Source organism: Ipomoea nil, unplaced genomic scaffold, assembly GCF_001879475.1.
Source record: "Ipomoea nil cultivar Tokyo-kokei standard unplaced genomic scaffold, Asagao_1.1 scaffold2647, whole genome shotgun sequence".
Classification (NCBI taxonomy): domain Eukaryota; kingdom Viridiplantae; phylum Streptophyta; class Magnoliopsida; order Solanales; family Convolvulaceae; genus Ipomoea; species Ipomoea nil.
The window spans coordinates 3,439,697-3,462,294 of NW_017619075.1; the positions used below are offsets into that span (position 1 = coordinate 3,439,697).

General features: G+C 37.9%; 1 protein-coding gene and 1 long non-coding RNA gene across 2 annotated transcripts; one reads left to right on the forward strand and one right to left on the reverse strand.

Annotated features, from left to right (window-relative positions):
• Positions 1-2,914: 2,914 nt before the first annotated feature.
• LOC109154434 lies at positions 2,915-3,289 on the reverse strand. Its single transcript, XM_019302227.1, has one exon. It carries the CDS (start codon positions 3,287-3,289, stop codon positions 2,915-2,917), a length of 375 nt encoding a protein of 124 aa, XP_019157772.1.
• Positions 3,290-20,990: 17,701 nt separating this feature from the next.
• Positions 20,991-21,584, forward strand: LOC109154489. The gene is made up of 2 exons (XR_002049721.1): positions 20,991-21,312; positions 21,449-21,584. It is a non-coding gene; the product is annotated as an uncharacterized LOC109154489 (long non-coding RNA).
• The last annotated feature ends 1,014 nt before the right edge of the window (positions 21,585-22,598 follow it).

The following is a 22,598-nucleotide window of genomic DNA, read 5'->3' on the forward strand; positions in this document are numbered from 1 at the left end:
AAGTTGAGAAAGTATAGATGAATAGATACTACAATATAATAGAGTCAGTAGTATTCAAAAAAAAAAGTATAAAGATTTAAAAAGAAAGTGTGACCAGGACTATGTGGTCTAATGGTACCCGGGTTGGACTTCCATTTGGAAGATTATGAGTTTGAGCCTCAATGGAGGCGTTATTGGTTCTTTGTGTTTCAGTAGGTTGAGAAAGTATATGAACAGATACTACAATGTAATAGAGCCAGTAACTTTTTACAATGTAATAGACCCAGTAACTTTCAAAAAATTAGTATTTTCACCTGTGCGTTGCACGGAATAGTTCGGTTATGATATTTTAAAAATATTTGGATCGATATATAATTGTATAAATTATAACATCGAATATTATATAGTGCAATTGAAGAATTAAGTTAGATCGATTATGTTTTATGATGTTATCATTGTTTGAATTCGAGCAAATAATTATATAATAGGGAAAATGACACTTTTTCCCCCTGAGTTATATACCTATTGCAACTTTTCCCCCTAAATTATTGAAGTGACTGTTTTTCTCCCTGAAATGTTAAATGGACATATTTACCCTTAAACTAAATATTTAATTTATTTTTTTCTCCAACAAATTATGACCATAATTTGGTTCAAACTAAACAAACACTATAGCAACCAAACCGAAATATTCCAATTACAATTTAGAATCGAAATTCGATATTTAGAGTTTATTAAAATCGTGAACCGGAACGGACGGTTCATGTTCCGAACTGAAAAAATAAAATACATTTGTTGTTGAATTTAGACTATTTTAAAATAAAAAATAAAATTTTAAAATAAAGATGGTTCAAAATCGCGAATCAGATCTGGAACCGCCGGTTCACGGTTCAAGATTCAATTTTTTTGATACATAATTTTAATAAATTGACATTTAAATATTGGGTTCTAGATCTGAATTATAACCGTAAACTATTAATTCGATTGCTTTAGTATCCGGTTCAATTCAAATCGAACCGTGGTCATCCCTACGTATACGCAATAATTTGTTGGAGTAGTAAAATAAATAAAATGTTTACTTTAAGGGTATAAATTTCAATTTAATATATCAGGGGGAAAAAGCACCACTTTTAGAATAATTGAGGGGGCTAATGTGCTTACCTAAATAATTGAGGGGGAAAAAGTGCTATAAGTATATAACTCAGGGGTAAAAAATGCCATTTTCCCTTATCTAATTAATAGCTAAGGTGTAGATATACGCATCCAGTGCTGGAAATTTAGAGAATTTATATATCAGTGTTTAAGATTTGTATTAATTGGGCTAATTAGCTCGTTGTCTAGCAACTTAGTTGTAGAAATTATTTTGTACGGAAGATATATATTTTCTATGTAGATATATAGCAATTTTGTCATCTTTCTATTAAAAAAAATATAATATCACTGGTTTGAATTACATATTATTAAAAATCTCTTTGTAGACGACATTGATAATAGTAATAGAATTTTGTCCATCCTCGTCTAGAGCTAAAACCTTCAGGCCATCAAGAAGGGTGACTCGGGAAAAAGCCATGTACACCTGAAGGGCAATCTCGTATCAAAAGGGGTGAGAGACATTCGGGGTATAAGAACTTTGGTTCTTTGATGTGTCTCATTAACTATTCTTGTTTCGACAAATGTGATCTGCCAATCTTGTGATGATGAGGCGCGTACCATTGCAAAGACCAAGAGAGTGGTCTATGTTCCGCAATAACATAATAGGTGCACCAACTTTTAATGTCAATGAATGATTAGGAAGTCCATACAATAATTTCAAACTATTTAAGAATTCAGGACTCTGTAATTCAGATAGATTTCCACCGTCTTATTCTGCCTTACATAGGGGTTTGCAAACTTCGGTAAAATTTTGGTTAACCGACCGAACCTACAAAGTTAGGTTAACCGTTTTATAACTGAACTTTTTTCGGTTTGGTTAATGGCTAAAGGTTTTTTTTTTTTTTTTTTTTTTAATTTCGGTTAACAATTAATTCGGTTCTAAACTTCGATTAACCAAATGAACCGAAATTTTAAATATATATAATTATATAAATAAATAAATAAATACATAATCTAATATGTAAAATCCCTATAAATTTGTAATATTTTTATGATATTGTTTTTTTGTATATTTCCTTATTGATTTATTATTATATGTATTATTTTAATTTCATTTATTATTATAGGTATTATTTTTACGATTTAAAACTTTAGTTTTAAAAAGTTTGGTTAATCGGTTAACCGACCGATTAACCGAAAAAAACTTCGATTCGGTTAATTCGGCAATACAAAGTTCGGTTCGGTTAACGGTTAAAGTTTTAAAAAATTCAGTTAAAATGGTATGGTTAACCGATTGAACACCCCTAGTCTTACACAAAGAGTCACAACTTAAATATGTTCGATCTTTTGCAGTGTTCATGTCGCACATGTTGTGATTAATTTGATAAACGACATCTAAAGTCGGTGAGATGATTGATCGGCCTTCTAGGTGCGACTCATCAAGCATGTCATATCTCGCACTTGGGGAGGTGCTTTCCACTATAGTTGCTATTGAATCGGGTCCACACTTCAACAGAAACCGTGCCAGAATATCGATCTCAGACAAACCGTCGTTACAACCCCTGTAATCCCATCTCCAATGTCTACAATCCATTTTGAAAACTAATCAACCGTCTGTCTATTTTCCTCTGAAGCTAGGCTCTGTAGTCTCAAGTTATTCGTGAGCCTCGATACCTTGCAATTTGTCCGAGGTAAGAAGAATTAATAGTGGCTCCGACAACTATTGGTCTCGTTTCTTTCAGAATAATGGGAAGAATCCGTCTAAAATCGCCACCCAAAACTACTATCTTTCCACCAAATGTCTTTTCAGCACTACCCGATATGGCGAACCTCGATAGATCCCTCATGGTTTTCGGTGCTTCGTCTCCCATATTATCAATTTGCTCCTTATTATAAGCTCAGCAAGGTCATTGCCTTGCGATGTATTGCACGTGGAATCTTCGTTCAAAGAGAGTGGTATAGCAAATCTGGAATGCGTCGTCTTGCCTCCCGGCAAGAGCAAAGATGTTATTCCACTCGAAGCAACGTTGAGAACAATATCACAGCGGCTCCATATCTTTGACGATAACATTCTCCACACGAACGTCTTGTCTATTCCTCCGTAACCATACACAAAGAACAATTCACATCCTTTAGAATCAATATCATTCATCACAAATTCGTAGACATTCTTATGCTCATTCGTCAATTGTGTTACCAACGTTTCATGCTCTGTCATCAACGATTCCTTGTCATACGCCAACTCTTCGGCCAATGTAAAAGGGTTTATACCAAAAAGAGATTTGATACATGAAACTGACAACAATATAATAAATTAAAAGTCAACTACCATTTACAAAATGTCAAACTTGAATTATCTAATTTAATTTAATCTTCTTGCGACTTGAAGAAAGCTCTCTTTGGATTAAGGACATGTTGTGCTTTCCAGATCATATCGAGCTGAGAGCACATTCCACAATACTAATTAGAATGCATGAAAATTGTCTGCTTAAGTATTTATCAGCACAAAAACAAAACAATTATAACGAATCAAAATTTTAAAATCTCCGTCAAACATAAAGAAAAACGTGAGAATATAAATTTTACCTGATTGAAAAGCCAAGCTCCAAATTGCTCTTCCTCAATCTTCTTTTTCATTCTTAGTGATGGAGTGCTGAGTTTTGGGCTATATTTATAGGTGATTTAGAAGTGTTTGAGTTACAACATGGAGTTGGGAGATTGAGTTTGATTTTAACTGGGTTTATCAGTGTTGTATGGAATTAAGCTTTATAATATTAGAATAGGAATCTTAATGTAGAATTGTAGTACGCATAAGAAAGTATGAAACAATATATTCTATTAGGATTTGTATTACACTATTTTACAATATTAGAATAAGAATTTTAACGTAGAATTAATGTACGAATAGGAAAGTAAAAAATAGGAAAGAATATATTCTATTAGGAATTGTATTACACTATTTTAAAATATTATATTAGAATAAGAATTTTAATGTAAAATTATAGTACGAATAGGAAAGTAGAAAATAATATATTAAAATTTGAGGATTTTGGGCGGGAAGTTAAAGTTTAGGATTTTGTTTTTATATATATCTACTATCTATCTACTATATATATATATATATATATATATATATATATATATATATATGTATATATATATATATATATATATATATATATATATATATATATATATATACATATATATATATATATATATATATATATATATATATATATATATATATATATATATATATATATATATATATATATATATATATATATAATATATATATATATATATATATATATATATATATATATATATATACTAATAAGAGCCCAAGAGAGTTAGGCCTATAATGGGTAGAAAAAATGGCGGTCAAATTTTTTAATCAAATGAATGGCTCAGATTGATCAGATTTTAATTTTTCCATAAGATTTCCTAATATATCCTTAATGAATATGATTTTCCGTTAACTTTTCCGTTAAATATTATCTTTTCCGTTAATTTCTGTTAGTTCACCGTTAACTTACTCATTGATTTCAATAAGAAAGGTCTTAGGTTCGAACCTCATCCCAATCAAAGTTGACATAATTAGTACTCTATTTTACTCTTATTAAATTAAATAATAATTTAGCAGCTACAACAAAAAATAATACATATGCATTTCTTTAATTTAGAATTACGTGCCTACAATATCTTTATTAAAAAAAATTATTCATTATCAATAAATTAAATAAGAGAAATAATTTCATTAGTTATATTGTCTTTATTTTTCTCCAATATAAAAATTCTTTAAATTCAAATTCATCAATTGATTATATTCGCTACACTGTCCCTACAATGTCTTTATTAAAAAAAAATATCATTCATTATCAATAAATTAATTAAGTGAAATAATTTTATTAGTTATATTGTCTTTATTTCTCTCCAATGTAAAAATTCGTTACATTCAAATTCATCAATTGTCTATTATCTTTTTTGTGCAATAGTTTTTGATTAAATATCAAAGGTATAATACAAAATAATGCTATATATTTATTTACCAAGTATTTTATTAATACCACGAAAAAATTTAAAAAATATAATTAATAAAGCCAAAGTATTCAAATCACACAACAAATTGAAGTGAGAACTACCTCGCAATGTCCTTGTTTGACAATCAGCGGTAAACGTTAGCGAAAATGACCAGCGAATTATATCAACGGTCGGTTAAAAGATATTTGAAAAAAGTATGTAGTTGTTTAGATTAACATGTAAAATGACCTAAGGGTATAATAATAATAATAATAATAATAATAATAATAATAATAATAATAATAATAATAATAATAATAATAATAATAATAATAATAATAATAATAATAATAATAATAATAATAATAATAATAATAATAATAATAATAATAAATAATAATAATAATAATAATAATAATAATAATAATAATAATAATAATAATAATAATAATAATAATAATAATAATAATAATAAATAATAATAATAATAATAATAATAATAATAATAATAATAATAATAATAATAATAATAATAATAATAATAATAATAATAATAATAATAATAATAAAATAATAATAATAATAATAATAATAATAATAATAATAATAATAATAATAATAATAATAATAATAATAATAATAATAATAATAATAATAATAATAATAATAATAATAATAATAATAATAATAATAATAATAATTAATAATAATAATAATAATAATAATAATAATAATAATAATAATAATAATAATAATAATAATAATAATAATAATAATAATAATAATAATAATAATAATAATAATAATAATAATAATAATAATAATAATAATAATAATAATAATAATAATAATAATAATAATAATAATAATAATAATAATAATAATAATAATAATAATAATAATAAATAATAATAATAATAATAATAATAATAATAATAATAATAATAATAATAATAAATAATAATAATAATAATAATAATAATAATAATAATAATAATAATAATAATAATAATAATAATAATAATAATAATAATAATAATAATAATAATAATAATAATAATAATAATAATAATAATAATAATAATAATAATAATAATAATAATAATAATAATAATAATAATAATAATAATAATAATAATAAATAATAATAATAATAATAATAATAATAATAATAATAATAATAATAATAATAATAATAATAATAATAATAATAATAATAAATAATAATAATAATAATAATAATAATAATAATAATAATAATAATAATAATAATAATAATAATAATAATAATAATAATAATAATAATAATAATAATAATAATAATAATAATAATAATAATAATAATAATAATAATAATAATAATAATAATAAAATAATAATAATAATAATAATAATAATAATAATAATAATAAATAATAATAATAATAATAATAATAATAATAAAATAATAATAATAATAATAATAATAATAATAATAATAATAATAATAAATAATAATAATAATAATAATAATAATAATAATAATAATAATAATAATAATAATAATAATAATAATAATAAATAATAATAATAATAATAATAATAATAATAATAATAATAATAATAATAATAATAATAATAATAATAATAATAATAATAATAATAATAATAATAATAATAATAATAATAATAATAATAATAATAATAATAATAATAATAATAATAATAATAATAATAATAATAAAAAAAAAAAAAATAAAAAAAAAAAAAAAAAAAAAAAAAAAATAATAATAATAATAATAATAATAATAATAATAATAATAATAATAATAATAATAATAATAATAATAATAATAATAATAATATAATAATAATAAAATAATAATAAATAATAATAATAATAATAATAATAATAATAATAATAATAATAATAATAATAATAATAATAATAATAATAATTGTTTTAAAAAATAAAAAAAATGAAAAAAATATAATTAATCCAATCATATTAACTACTTGGGGGATCTATTGATAAAAAGAGTATTCAAATCACACACCAAATTAAAGTGGGAAACTACCTGGCAATGTCCTTGTTTGGCAATCAGCAGTTAGGTCTTCAATATTAGTATATATTTAATATTTTATGCCCTAATTTTTATTTGCTTTCCCTTATATCCCGTATTTGGTTTCAATCATACCTATACAATTATTTTATTGACAATTATAATCCATCTTAATTGACTATACTATCTTGCATTTGTAAACTTAGAATTACCTTTTTAAATACGCAAATTCAACATTCAATTAGTTAAAAAGAAAAAAACATTGGGCATTATCCCAATCGCGCAATGCGCGTAAAAAACTAGTAGTATAGATAAGAGCGAAAGAAAGTTAGACCTATAATGGGTAGAAAAAATGTCCGTCAAATTATTAAATCAAATGAATTGTTTAGATTTTAATTTTTCCTTGAGATTTCCAAATTTATCCTTAATTATATGATTATCCGTTAACTTTAGTGTTAAATATTATCTTTTCCGTTAAAAAACAACACATCATTTTAGGAGTTTTTGAAAAAGATTCCTACTACGCAAATTACACTGTGCAACCGTGTGCACCATGCATAGTGCACACGGTTGCAAAACGGCGTCGTTTTTATTAAAAATGACGCTGACCGACTTAAAAATAAAAAAAGTCATTGTCGATTGCATGTTAACGGCGTTATGATGTGCATAATTTGAACTACATGACCAGAATTAAAATGAACTATATATCCAAAATTAATGAACTATATATCCAGAATTAGTAAACTATAAATACACACCGGTTACTAGTACTATGTGTTGGGTTATGGCAGTTCGTTGCGTCTGTGTATTCAGAGTGAATAAACTATATATTCAGAATTAATGAACTATAAATTCCGAATTAGTGAACTATATATCTAGAATTAATGAACTATATATCCATACTTAATGAACTATATATCTGATAGTACTAATTGCCACGTAATGCGGTAATTAAATAAACACAAGACCAAATAAAGCAATTAAATGTCTTTTATTGATCGAGGTGAAGGCCCTAAGTACAATCTAAATGGTTGCTCTGAGTACCGACTGACTGCGGTCGGGATTCTCTAACAACAACCTATCGATCGTCCAAAAGTCCTCCACACTGTCGCTATCGCGGGTATTTATAGCCGCGGAGCTGGAGACACAAGTCCGGCCGTCCGGCATGCCTCCCACGTAGCAACCACGTGTCGTCGTCCCGGGTGCCCTGCCTGTCAACGCGTAGAGCCGCCACGTGTCTCTTATCAGCTTTCTCGCTAAAGGGCTACTGCTCGGTGGTCGACAACGCCGGTCGGGAACCGACCGGGTTCTTCATGAGAAAACCGACCTGAAACCTGCAAAGACAAGAAGAAAAGGACAAAGGCATGTCGGTCGGGGTATTCCCTACCAAGAGCCCCCCAGCCCGTGCCTTTTTGACCGTCCGGGAAAAAACGGGACGGGATGATGAAGGCCAACTGTCCGCCGCCAAACCGACCGGCCAGCTGTCATTCCATCCCTTGCCACGTGTCGACGACTGCCGGCCTCTGCGACCGCAACGGTCACCTCGGAATCAGGAGCGGTCGCGTCACGCAAGTGGACTGGTTTCCCGCCCAAACTCTCTCCTATAAATAGGCCTTTGAGGCCCTCATTTGAACTTTCCTCAACCTTCTGAATCGATCGGCATACTCAGAGAGTCCCGAGCGAAGTACTTCAGCAGATCAACCGAGCAAACAACTTTCAAGCTTCTCAAAGTCTCCTCACTCGGTAAGTTCTCTAATCTTCAGCTTTAATATTTGCTTTATGTTTTCATATAGCGGTTGGTAGGGTAAAACTGACCTCGACCCAAACGGCCCGAGTCCCACACTAATCCCGACCGGCCTTTAGGTAGACAACAATGTCAGATTCGGACAGCCAGAACGTGTCAGTCGCGGACTACGATGATGAGGTTGAGCAAATCAGCGAGGAAGTGGACATAATGTCCTACTCGCCGGAGGTCGTTCAACGACCACAGAAGACTCCCGAGCGACAAAGGTCATCGAGCTTGTCTGGGACGTCGGGGTCGAGCTCCAGCGGATCGGGTAGCTCGAGCGGTGAAAGCGGGGAAACGTCCACGAGCGGGCGAAATTCCCCGGTCGAAGGCGTTCGGGAAACGCCTACTAGGGTAATTGGGGATTACCCTCAGGCCGAGCCCCAAGAAGTCGACCGGGAAAACGCTGCGGAACCGAACGAGGAAGACCCGACCGAGTCGGCAGCACCGGCCGTGGACGGGTTCGAGTTCCTGAATAGCGAGAGCGTCGAAGGCCAGATGAGCAAGCTGACGAAAGGGGAAGCGGCCAAAATCGCCGCAACACTCAGCGGTCAGGTCGAGTTCGACACCAGTCGTCAGCTCGGGAACGTTATCGACCAGCGCAGGGGAAAGTGGATCGGGATGCACTACGACGCCCTGATGGCCCCGATCACTTTCTCCTTCTCGGGCTTTCTCACCGTGTTCCTGGGCTATTACCAGGTCGTTCCCGGACAAATTTGCCCGAACGCGCACCGAATGATCGCGTGCTTTCCCCAAATATGCGGTCGGCACAACGTGGCCTGCACAATGGAGCTATTCAGCTTCATATACCAGGTGAAGGTCCTGGCAGCTTCATACGGGGGCGGGTTCCTGATGACCCAATCCCGAGCGGATATGTGCGCAATCGAGGGTCTGCCCGGGAACAACCGGGGGTGGAAGAACCGGATATTCTCGGTCAAATACGACCCATGGATCCTCCCGGTTGAGAGGGTTTGGAGCCAGCGTTTCCGAAAATAAGTCATTCTGGTCGAGACAAAAGCCCTCCGGGACGCAGTCACCAAGATCTCGGGCGAGATCTACGAGTACAGAATCTTCCGGACGGCCAAAAGCTATGAGGCGGCCCAAATGCCCGATGATGAGCATATTTTATGCCTTGATTTAAATAAGATTTTATAGGTTAATTTTACTATTTATATTTTATATTTTATCAATTTAGTATATTTTGTTATATTAGGATTAGATAACTTAGTTAATAAATTTTAAAGTATAATTAAGTTTATACTAGTTAATAATATAAATAAGTAAGTTGGGTGGGTCCAGTAGGTAATTAACTAGAGTATTTGTTAAAGTCAAATTTGTTCTCTTGCACTGATGTGCGTATATTTACTACTTTTTATTATTTTTATTTTTGTTTTGTTTACGAACACCGCACCAGCGAAGCGGAAGGGCTAAAAGCTTTACCACAGGTTTCGGACGCGAGACGAAGATGGCGCAGCGCAGGGCTTCGGTCAGCGACAACGATTCATTCGCGGAGGATTTGTGGAGAATTAAACAATTTTTTGAATTTGAAGGTGAAGGCTGATAGAGAAAGATGCGGTAAGAGTAGTAATTTTAGGGAAGATTGTTGACTTGAAACCCTATAAAAGGAGAGCTATTCTGATGTATTTTGGGCAGATTGTTCCTTTTATATTTTTAGTATTTTAGAATAGTTTGCTTTATGTCTGGCTAATTATCTCAATTCTGATTCAAGGGATTAAAGTTCTAGTTGTGATCTTAGGGAGGTTTTATTTTAATTAAATTGCTAGATTCCTGTATTTCCTGTTCTTTTGAAGTTAAAATTCCCAGGGAATGTTGATAATGAATTAAATTGACAACTTAGCTTGTTATTGATTTTCTTACTACTATCTATGAATTTATGATCCGCAATTGTCATAAACAATTAGACCCAATAGCTTATAAAGGACAAGAAGACTAAGTTACAGATTGTAGCTATCTCAATCTGTGATTTAGGCTTGGTTGTTTTCCATTAAGTGTAATGATGTTAGTGGGTGAATATGGAATGCTATCGTCCCCAGTTTATTCAATAACAATTGTTGGTTTGAATGCTTAATTTGAATCAATTAATTTAGGGAGATCAAAGACTAGTTATGGCTATCCTAATTAGTCTTTGACTAAGCATTTGAATCTAAATTGTATTCGTAGGAGCCAATGATCTAAGTCACATCTTTAACATTCCTTTTACCTTGAATCAGAACTCAATATCCTTGAACTTGTTTACAATTATTATTGATTTTATTTATTTCTCGCGAATCACTTTAATTTCCCTGCTTTGAGTCATTTTAATTTAAGAAACGAACTCATTAGTTCTCTTGGGATTCGACCTGGTCTTGCCGCTACTACAAATTAGTGGAGTGAGCCAGTATTAAATTTGTAGGGCTTCGACAACCCTGCCACCCGAGCCGATCTACGACCTGACCGAGAAGTATAAGCCCGAACCAATGGGCATAACGATTGCAAAGGCGCCCGCTCGGGGCAAGCGGAAGGGAAAAGGTCTAACACTAACCATCCCTGCCCGATCTTAACATCCCGAACGCCCTTTATTCCCGGTTTAACCAACTTCTTCTTTTTTTTTTTTTTTTTTTTGTATGCAGAGATGGCAGGTTTTGGTGATGATGACGCCCCTCTGCCCCCGGTTGCAAAGATTGTTCTTGGGAAGAAAAAGCCCAAGACCAAACCATCCGGGGCGAAGGAAATCCCGATTGCCCGACCGATGGGCGCCTCGACCGTCACTACGTCGGAAGGCTATGTAGTCGACGCGGCAGATGTTTTGGTTGCCCGGGTGGCTGTTGCCAAGGGCAAGGAAAAGGTGCCCGAGAAGGGCGTGGCTGAGAGTGGCGCCCTGAAGCACCGACGGGAGCAACGCAGCTCGAGCCCCTCGGACGGGGGTAGCAAGGGCGGCTCGTCCATTCTTGCTCGGATCGGCAACGCTAGGCCAGCTAAGGAAGACCTGAGTAAGCTGACCCCGACTCAGGTGGCCGAGAAGATCGGCTACGACTTGGCCGAGGTAAAGCGCTTTCTTCCTCTGTTCTTTATATGAAGTAACCCCACTCGGGCTAACCCCGATCGTATGTTTGCATTTGCAGATCTACCGAGCGGCCCAACTTCTACAACGACGGGCTCTGCAAGCTAATGAGGCCGCCGCCCTGAAGAAGGTCGCCGACTGGCGACTACAAGAAGTCAAGGACCTCCAGGCGGAGCTGACGAAAGCCCAGGAGGACCTGAAGAAAAGCCGGGAGGACCGGGACCTATCCGAGACGGTCGCTCAACAGGCGATCGGAGAGGTCGCTGAACTGAACACGGTCGCTCAACAGGCGACCGGGGAGGTTGCCGAACTGAAGGCCCGATTTAACAATCCGGGCGAGCTAGCCCGGTTCCTCTTTCGGGACCCGGAGTTGGGCACGCGGTTCCTCTGGGCGGCCCGGGACACGAAGGTCGGGGACGAGCTGATCTGGACGTTCGGGCGGTGGGCGTTCAAAACCTGTCAGAGGAAGATGCGTGAAAAGACGCAGAAGATCATGGAGCAAGCGCTCGAGGGAGAAGATCTTCAACTGGTCCTGACCACACTTCCTCCGGATCTCCCCGATCCCGGGCCAGCACCGTTCGACCCAAAGGAGAAGACGGCCGAGCCGAGCGGGACTGCTGCGGCCACCCCGAGCGAGGTAGAGCCTTCAAAGAAGTAGATGTAGCTTCTTCGTTTTTGTAATGAACTTGATCGGGAGTCCGGTCCCGATTTTGTACTGGGCATCTTTTGAATTTATAAAATTCGTTTTTTGTCCAACTTGTGCGGCTCGTTCTAATTGTATTTTTATTTTCAATTATGTATATGCCGAACACCTAATGCTCGACCTCGCGGCCTTATGGCCTTGTCGTGCATCTTTCAAGCCGTTTAATGCCCGACCTGCCTGGTCGTGCATCTTTCGACCGGAACATCGACGTTCTGACGGCCTACCCGATCGGGTTTACCCGACCTTCTGGCCTTGTCGATTTTTGAAAACTATTAAGCCTCTTCGATCGGGGTGTTCCCGAGCGACGGACCTATAACCTTCCTTCATCCTAGCCCCCACACTATTGTGCGATCGAGGCACGAGTGGGTGCAATAGTGGAAAGAAGTTGAACGGATCGGGGAATTATGCTGTAGCTCTGGCTTTCCCGATCGGTGGCGTGACCCTGGTGTCCGCCGAAGAGGAGCGCAGTTGACCGGTCGATGTATTCGCCCGGTTGAGTTAAGTTTAGCTATTAGAGCCAAAATATTGATGGCTATTAGAGCCTGATTGCACACCCCTATCGATAAGAACTGAGGGAGAGGTGTTCGTGGAGCGTAGAGCCCCTCTTCCATGTTGATGTCGAGTCTCGATCGGGCAGATTACGAACGAGGTTAAAATTAATGAAAAAACCGACCGGGCCGCCGTGTGCAAACGGTCGAGCAATCACCGATCGTATATACATTAAATTTTCCCACTCGTAGGCGGTTAGGCAAATATTTACAACAATAATTTACAATCGAACGACGAACGAAGCCGACTCATAGGTCGAGCCCCCACTTCGCCTAAAATTACAAAAAATAGGCTAATGCCTAAACATAACGAGGTGCTCGGAATTCCAAGTCCCCTCGATCGCCCGACCGGTAGTCGTCTCCAGTCGGTACGTTCCCGGCCGCACTACAGCTCTGATAACGTACGGCCCTTCCCAATTCTGAGCTAGCTTCCCGCCTTCCAATGGTTGACTGGCCTCCCGTCGACGTAGAACATAATCTCCCACCTGAAAATATCGAGGGTTGACCCGAACATCCTTCGAACTCTTGACTCTCTTCTGATACTCTGCCATACGCCGAGCGGCTAGCTCCCGTTTTTCCTCGACCCCATCGAGATCCACGACCATCGAGTGTTCATTCTCCTCTGCATTGTAGGTTCGTTCTCGGTCGGTCGAAATCCATGCTTCGATCGGGAGTCGGGCTTCAGCCCCATAGACAAGGGCGAATGGAGTCTCCAAAGTCGCTTCTCTCGGGGTCGTCCGATAAGTCCACAAAACATAAGGCAACTCATCGGCCCAACTACGACCAGCTGAGTGTAGCTTCTTCTTCAGACCTTCCAGGATTGTCCGATTGGCATTCTCCACTTGTCCATTTCCCTGCGGGTAAGCCACCGACGACCGGACGTGGGTCGTCTCGATCGTGGCCAAGAAATTCTGGAAATACTGGCTTACGAATTCGCGGCCGTTGTCGCTGATGAGATGCACGGGCACACCAAAGCGGGAAATCACATTGCGCCATAAGAACCGAACACACTGCTGAGAGGTGATCGTGGCTAACGGCTCGGCTTCGATCCACTTGGAAAAGTAATCGATGGCTACAATGACAAACTTTCTCCGGCCGGAAAGTTGAGGGAATGGTCCCAAGATATCCACCCCCCACCTTGCGAAGGGAATTGCAGCCGTGACCGGCTGATAGAAGGTGGTCGGTCTTCCGGGCATCCGGGTATCCGGGCAAATAATTGGCACGTCTCACATTCCCGAGCGAGCTTCTCACAGTCCAGCTGGAGGGACGGCCAATAATACCCGATCAGCATGATTCGACGAGCTAACGATCGGCCTCCATGATGTGATGCACAGATGCCCGAGTGCAATTCCTTCATTACGAGATCGGCCTCAAATGCGGTCAAGCAACGCATAAGAGGGCCTCCATACGATCGTCTATAGAGGCGACCGTCCAAGACTCAGGGCTCTAAGCTTGGCCTTTCGAGCACGCTAAGGGTCGTCTAGGAGCCGACCGTGCTCGAGGAACTCCTTCAGATCGGTGATCCACTTGTCTTCTGCCGGCTGAATAGGATTGACCGGCAATCGGTGGATACTGTGTCTCAGGATCACCAAAATCCGAGCGATTTTCGACATATGTTCCGGGGCGTCTTGGGCCAATTTGGAAAAGATGTCCGCATCGGCATTATCCAATCGGGGTATGTGCCGGACGGTATACCCCCGGAACTAGGTCTCGGTATAGCTGCAGTCGTTCTCCGTTCACTTCATAATCACCGAGGACCTGCCCGACCACGAGCGCGGAATCCGTTTGAGCCCGAATATATTCAGCCCCCAAATCCCGAGCACACTGTAAGCCATTGACAAAGGCTACGTACTCGGCCTCATTGTTGGTCGGATGGAACTGATACATAAGGGCGAAGTAGACCTTGAATCCCTCCGGGCTCGTGACTACCACTCCTCCGCCTGCCCCTTTCTTGCTGCTTGACCAATCAGTAGCCAACGACCACCACTCGGCCTCAGGGTCCGCGACCTCGGGGGGTCGGGTATCCCGAGCGGTGCACTCGACCAAGAAATCTGCAAGGGCCTGACCTTTGATGGCTGGTCTTGGTCGGTATTCAATAGCGTACTGGGTGAGCATTAATGCCCACTTGACTAGGCGACCGGATGATGAAGCAGTTAGAGGACTGGCCCGATTGGTTGATCGGTTAACACGCGAATTGCTCGACCTTGGAAATAGGGAGCCAACTTCTTCGTGGCAATGTACAGGGCATAGACGACCTTCTCAAGCCGAGAATACCGGAGCTCGGGACCATGTAGCGCGTGGCTTACATAGTATACCGGTCGCTGGACCCCTTCCGAATCGGTTCGGCACAATACTGCATTTACTGCTCGATCGGACACGGCGAGGTACACGTCTAGCTCTTCCCCGAGCTCTGGCTTCGATAGCACAATTGGTGACATAAGATACTCTTTTAGCTCGTCGAAAGCCGCTCGGCACTTGTCGTCCCAGACGAACCCATTGACTTTACGCAATACCTTGAAGAAAAGTAAAGCCCGCTCGGCTAATTTGGAGAGGAACCGGCTGAGCGCAGCCAACCGACCGGTCAATTGCTGGACCTCCCGAACGGTTGAAGGTGGTTGCATGTCCAGAATTGCCTTGACTTTGGCCGGGTTGGGCTCGATTCTCCTCTTGGTCATCATGTAGCCGAGGAATTTCCCGGTCTGAACCGCAAATGTGCACTTGGTTGGGTTCAGCCTCAACTGGTACTTCCTCATGATTTGGAAGCACTCCCGGAGATCCCGAGTGTGGTAGGATTGGTCCCGACTCTTGACCAGCATATCGTCAATGTATGCTTCTATCGTTCGGCCTAGTAGATCGGCGAAGAGCATATTGACCATCCTCTGATAAGTCGCTCCCGCGTTGCGGAGGCCGAACGGCGTCACTCGGTAGCAATACAGCCCGTCCGGGGTCACGAAGGCTGTTTTGCTCTCGTCTTCATGGTGCATCATTATTTGATGATATCCTTTGAATGCATCCATAAAGCTCATCAACTCGGCCCCGGCCGTCTCGTCGACCATCTGGTGGATACTCGGTAGTGGATACGGGTCGAGCGGGCAGGCCTTATTGAGGTCGGTGAAATCGATGCACATCCTCCAAGCTGGGGGTTTAGGAACAAGAACAATATTAGCCACCCACTCGGGATAGATCACCGGTCGGATGTGCTCGATCGCCGCCATTTTCTTGACCTCTTCTCTAACGAACTCGCGGCGATCGGATGAAAGGTGCCGGGTCTTTTGTACGATCGGCTTAGCTGTGGGATCGACGGCTAACTTGTGACAAATGACCGTTCGGTCGATCCCAGGCATGTCTTCGGGCCCCCATGCAAAGATATCGGCAAAGTCTCAGAGTATTGCCAAGACTTCCGCTCGGAGCTCGGGGGTGAGGCCCGGCCAACCTTAATTTTCCTGTCCGGTCGATAATCGGACAGGGGAACTTCTTCGATTTCCTCAGAAGGCTCGGGTTGCTCCTTCCGGAAGCGAGCGAACTCCGCCTGGAGGTTATATAGCAATCCTCGGGTCTCGTTGAGCTCGGCCGTCTGGGCTTGGGCTGACTCCCGAGTGCGTCGTCGACGGTGAGATCTCGACCCGCTATGCCCGGATGAGGCCTCCTGGCTGGCTTCCTGCATCTGCACGTCTCCCGGTTGCCGGCTCGGGTCTTGGGGTCCCAAGCGTTGACGATCAAAAGCTACCGCGCGGGGTTTTCCGCTTGGGCTGGAACCTCCGGTGCTTGTGGGGCCTGCCGTGGTACCTCCATCGCATCAGCACCCCCCGACCCCAACCGCGAACGAGCCGAGCGTCGAGCCCGGGAAGTGGGCTGATGCTGCGGCTCTACATGAGCAGTCGGGTATATTGGAGGGGCGACGGCTGGAGCCGTGTACGCAGGCGTATAAGGTGGATAACCAACCGGTGGTGTGTAATACATCGGTTGACCGGGCCAGTACCCGTACGGTTGAGGTGGAGCCGGGTATGCATACTGGCCGGGGTACTGGAGCGGCTGCTGATATTGCTGACCGGGTGTTGGGTATCCCGGTTGAATGTAGTTCACCGGCAGTTGAGGGGTCGGGTATGTAGTAGATGGATGTAGTGGTGAAAGGTTGAGATTGAGGTCCATTGTCTGACCTTGCTGCTGGCTCGGCTGGTGATCGGATGAGCTGGCCGCATCCGCTTGATCGTCGCCGGAGAGATTGTACGCCCACGGGTACATGATTGATAAGAGACCGGGTGCTCGTCAAACGTTGGCTTGCTTGCACGAGTCCCCACGGACGGCGCCAAAATGATAGTACTAATTGCCACGTAATGCGGTAATTAAATAAACACAAGACCAAATAAAGCAATTAAATGTCTTTTATTGATCGAGGTGAAGGCCCTAAGTACAATCTAAATGGTTGCTCTGAGTATTGACTGACTGCGGTCGGGATTCTCTAACAACAACCTATCGATCGTCCAAAAGTCCTCCACACTGTCGTTATCGCGGGTATTATAGCCGCGGAGCTGGAGACACGAGTCCGGCCGTCCGGCATGCCTCCCACGTAGCAACCACGTGTCGTCGTCCCGGGTGCCTTGCCTGTCAACGCATAGAGCCGCCACGTGTCTCTTATCAGCTTTCTCGCTAAAGGGCTACCGCTCGGTGGTCGACAACGCCGGTCAAGTGATGCCCGGTCGGGAACCGACCGGGTTCTTCATGAAAAAACCGACCTGAAACCTGCAAAGACAAGAAGAAAATGACAAAGGCATGTCGGTCGGGGTATTCCCTACTAATATCCATACTTAATGAATTATATATCCAGAATTAATGAACTATATATCCAGAATTAGTAAACTATATATCCAGAATTAGTAAACTATATATCCACTCCAGAATTAGTAAACTATATATTCAGAATTTAGTGATATATATCAACATCCAGAATTAATGAACTACATATCCATATTTAATGAACTATATATCTAGAATTAGTAAACTATATATTCATACTTAATGAACTATATATCCAGAATTAGTAAACTATATATCCAGAATTAGTAAACTATATATCCACTCCAGAATTAGTAAACTATATATTCAGAATTTAGTGATATACATCAACATCCAGAATTAATGAACTACATATCCATATTTAATGAACTATATATCTAGAATTAGTAAACTATATATCCACATTCAGAATTAATGAACTACAGATCCATAATTAATGAACTATATATCCAAAATTAGTGAACTATATATTCAGAATTAGTGAACTATATATTCAGACTGGTTACTGGTACTATGTATTCGGGACGAATGAACTATATATTCATATTGGTAGAGTTAAAAAAAAAAAAAAAAAGAAAAAAAAAACCCTGATTGGTAGTGTTAAACAGTGCCACTAACGGCACCGTTACTCCACTAAAGTGAAACGTCGTCGTTCGTAACCGTGTGCACCATGCATAATGCACACGGTTGCACAACATAAAGATGGAACATTTGTATGCTCATAATAGTATGCTCATAATATTTCACGACAAAGCATTTGTTAATGTTAACAATATTTTGCAACCGAGAAGAAGAAATAATTTTTGTTCAATTGTATGACCTAACAGTAAGAATTTTAAAAACTTGAATTAAATGCGGCCAAGCTTTCCCCTCCTCCTTTATCCGGGCTTGGGACCGGCTGCTTTCACAGGCGGAGTTAAAAAGCAAAACCAAATTAACACTAAAAAAAATAAAACCAATTAGCATGCATCTCAACTTATACAAAATAATACTAACATAAAATAATATAAACCTTACCAAATTCAACATTCATCAATTAAAACTTACAGACCGAAAAAACATTTAACAGTTAAAAACAAAAGCCTAAGGAGCCTTTTCATCTTTACATATAATAAACTGATATCCTATAAAAGCTTGCTTCAATTTTTTATTTTTTTCATTTTGAAAAGTAACAACCAAATATTTTTCGAATATTTACTTTTTAAGAGCGATCAAAATCGAGTATAGATAAACATAAAGACACTACAAAAATTGAAAACAAAAAGTAAGGGTATTATTATTATTATATAATAATAATAAATATAAGACTGAATAAGATCCAAAGAGTAAAAAAAAAAAAACATTTTTAGTGAACAAAGAAGTCGCCTTAAATCCAGATCCTATGTGTGTGATATGTCATTTCACCCTAAAACAAAAAGATCTTTCACTATTGCTAAACGTGAAATTCAGACAAATATTCACTTGCAAATCTGCAAGATAACTCAAATTATGAACCAATATAAACAGGTATCTTTTTGCTATTTTCAGCTTTTGACAAAAGAATAACAGAGTGCAAGACAAATGAAAAACATATTCACAAATAGAAAGTTCAGAAATATTTTCCAATTCTCATATAAATATCAAACGAAATGGTGATAACTGACGAGCAAACAATTATATAATCTTATTTCATCATGTGAGCAAAACTACAAAAGCTTAAAAGAGCAGCTTAGCACCAGAAGCAGAGACAATCATCACACGGCTCTTTCATGAACCACCCAATTCAATGACCCCCTTAAAGTGACTAAACATATTTTCCAGTAAGGAAGATTTAACTACTTGGTGCATTACCCCAAATCAATGAATTTTTCTAGAACACCAGAAAAGCATCTTAACAAGGAGATGTCATTAAAGTTGCGCTACGTTTGAACTTCAAAGATCAGCAAAAGAAGCCTTCACAAAAGAGAGATCATCCTCTACAAGCAGTCCAGGTAGGAGGGTAAGAACAACCACTTCTAGTAGACATGAAAGGGTCTATATCTTTGATGTTTCTTTCAAAAATCAATGAAGTTTTTCAAGCTCTCTTTAAGAGCATCTTCACAAGGAGAAATCATAAACAACTTAAAGCTTGTTGACAGGCAATCATCAATTAACTAAAGCTATCTTTGTACTTCAAATTATCAGGGAAAGCAGTCTTCACAAAGGCAAAACTTTTCTCCAGAAAGCAGTCTTCAAATAGGAGGGCAGAGAACAAGTGAAAAAAATCCACAGAAGTGCCAACATGCTGTACAAAAAACCACTCCTAAGTAAAGAACTTAATCAGCACACACTACAATCCATTGTCAGCAGTAAAGGAAAGGTTCCCCCATCAACTCAAATTGCACAGAGTATCCACTGCTAAATCCTGCATTTTTTTCCCAAAGTGCAATGACAAATCTCACAGATCAATTAAGAATACTCAAGTGGTTGGAAAGAAAGAATTTCTGTTGCTAACTCCAGCAGCATATCTACCACAAGTATTGAGCGAAAAGGCACATACGTGCTCCCAATAACAAGCTTCAGACCACACGTTAATCATCAGTAACTATTAAACACCCAGTAGTCGGTTACTCTGTATATGAATTGTCTCCAGACATTGTAAGTGGCAAATTAATCATGAGACTCAATGAAACAAGGGTTGGCAATCTAAGGAAAATTTTACCTCAATAACATGCAAATATAGTAAAAATTAATTATTGGACTAGCACCGGGACTGCTTTTGGTTAATAAAATAAAATCCCAATACTTAGCGTGCGATGTGATTAGATTCCTGGAAGGGGGATTATGTCAAACCTACTCTTCGTTAGAAGTTCCTTGGTGAACAAACAACAGCACATAATAGAGACAGGGAAATAAATGCCTTACAGGAAAGAGCTCCTCCATGGATTCAGATGCTAAAAAGAAAGGACATCCAATCAACCAATTTAGATGCTAGAAATAAAGATACATCTCCATGTTTTTCACAAACTGTAACTGAAAAAGTTGTTCATCAGCTCAAATTACAACCCTATTGTCAAAGAACACAGTAACAGGAAAGTATCCTTCAACTCAGATGACGAATTCAGATGCCACAAAGAGCATCCATTGCTAACTCCAGAATATTTACCCGAAGTATTGGGAGAAGAAAAAACCACATGAAGTATACCAGGACTGATTCATGTTTAATAATCCAAACTCAGCATGCACAATATACTTCCAATACAGGCAAGAGGTTGTGTTAATCATCAAAGTCACAATTTAACTCCAATAGTTAGTTTCTCTGTGTAAGGATTATGCCTTCAGGCAATATAAGAGGCAAAAGTAATCATGAGACTCAACAAAGAAAGAAACAAAGGTAATCTAAGGAAATAATTTTTTCTCAATAGGATGGATGCATAGAAATAAACAACTGGACTCTAGCACCAAGTAAGTCAAACTCAAATAGAACATCCATTGTTCCTTCAGGAGGCCACTACCAAAGGATGTCTCAAACCAGACTAGAGTTTATCAGCCATAAACCTCAATAACATGGCATTAAAATCAAATCACAAAACTTGGAAGTAGTTAGATTCCTGGAAGTGGGATATGTCAAACCTACCCTTCACTGGAAGTTCCTTGCTCAATACCCTAGACCACACAATAGAAACAGGGAACCATCTATAAATACCAAGAATTAATACTTCAAATTTTCCTTACTCTTGAAGTCCCTCATCCATCATGTACTCCAAGCTAGAGCAAACCTAGAAGCATGCAAAGAACTGAGAATCCTATATAATATTAAATTCATATGTAATTATAGAAAAACGCCTATTAGTGGGGTGGGGAAACAAGAAAAATGTTCACATAAAAAAAAAGGGAGAAATTTTAGGGAATTGAAAACATCCAAAAATTCAACAATGCAAGCATGAAAGATAAATAGAGTATTAACCAAACTTATCGGATAAATATTTTTCCAGATAGAATGTTGTAATGATGATCCTTAGAAGACTATCATGGCTGATCTCAGTGGCAGCCTCTGGGCTCTAGCTCATATCCCTATGTTAGACCTCTTGCTAACCTATGAGCCACAACATTACAAAATTCATCAAAATTGGGGAGAATGAGAGCATTGAAAAATCAGTAAAGAAACTTGACAAAAGACTTCCAAACCGAACAGGTCAATAACTCCTGGCAATTAATTGTGCACCACCCAAGTTGAACTAGACCTCAAAAGAACATAGAGAGAGAAAAGAACCTGAGCATTAATATGGTAAAAGAAAAAATATTTAAATACAAATGAACTGATTATTTTATTGATAAGAGATAACCAGTCATTGATGCATCAAACTGAACTCATTAGATAAATAAGGCAGGGCACTAATGAATCATCATACGACTATATGCCACCTCTAGGAATTAGGTTAATCAACCAATATCTTCGAATAAACCTAGAAAAAACATCAGGAGCAAACAGACCCCAAAACAGTAGTAAACACATGCTAATGTCTACTAGTGAAGGGGAAAGGGCAAAGCACAGAAACAGGAATAATTAACCACAACCAAACCAAAATTTTCATGAATGGAATATGTC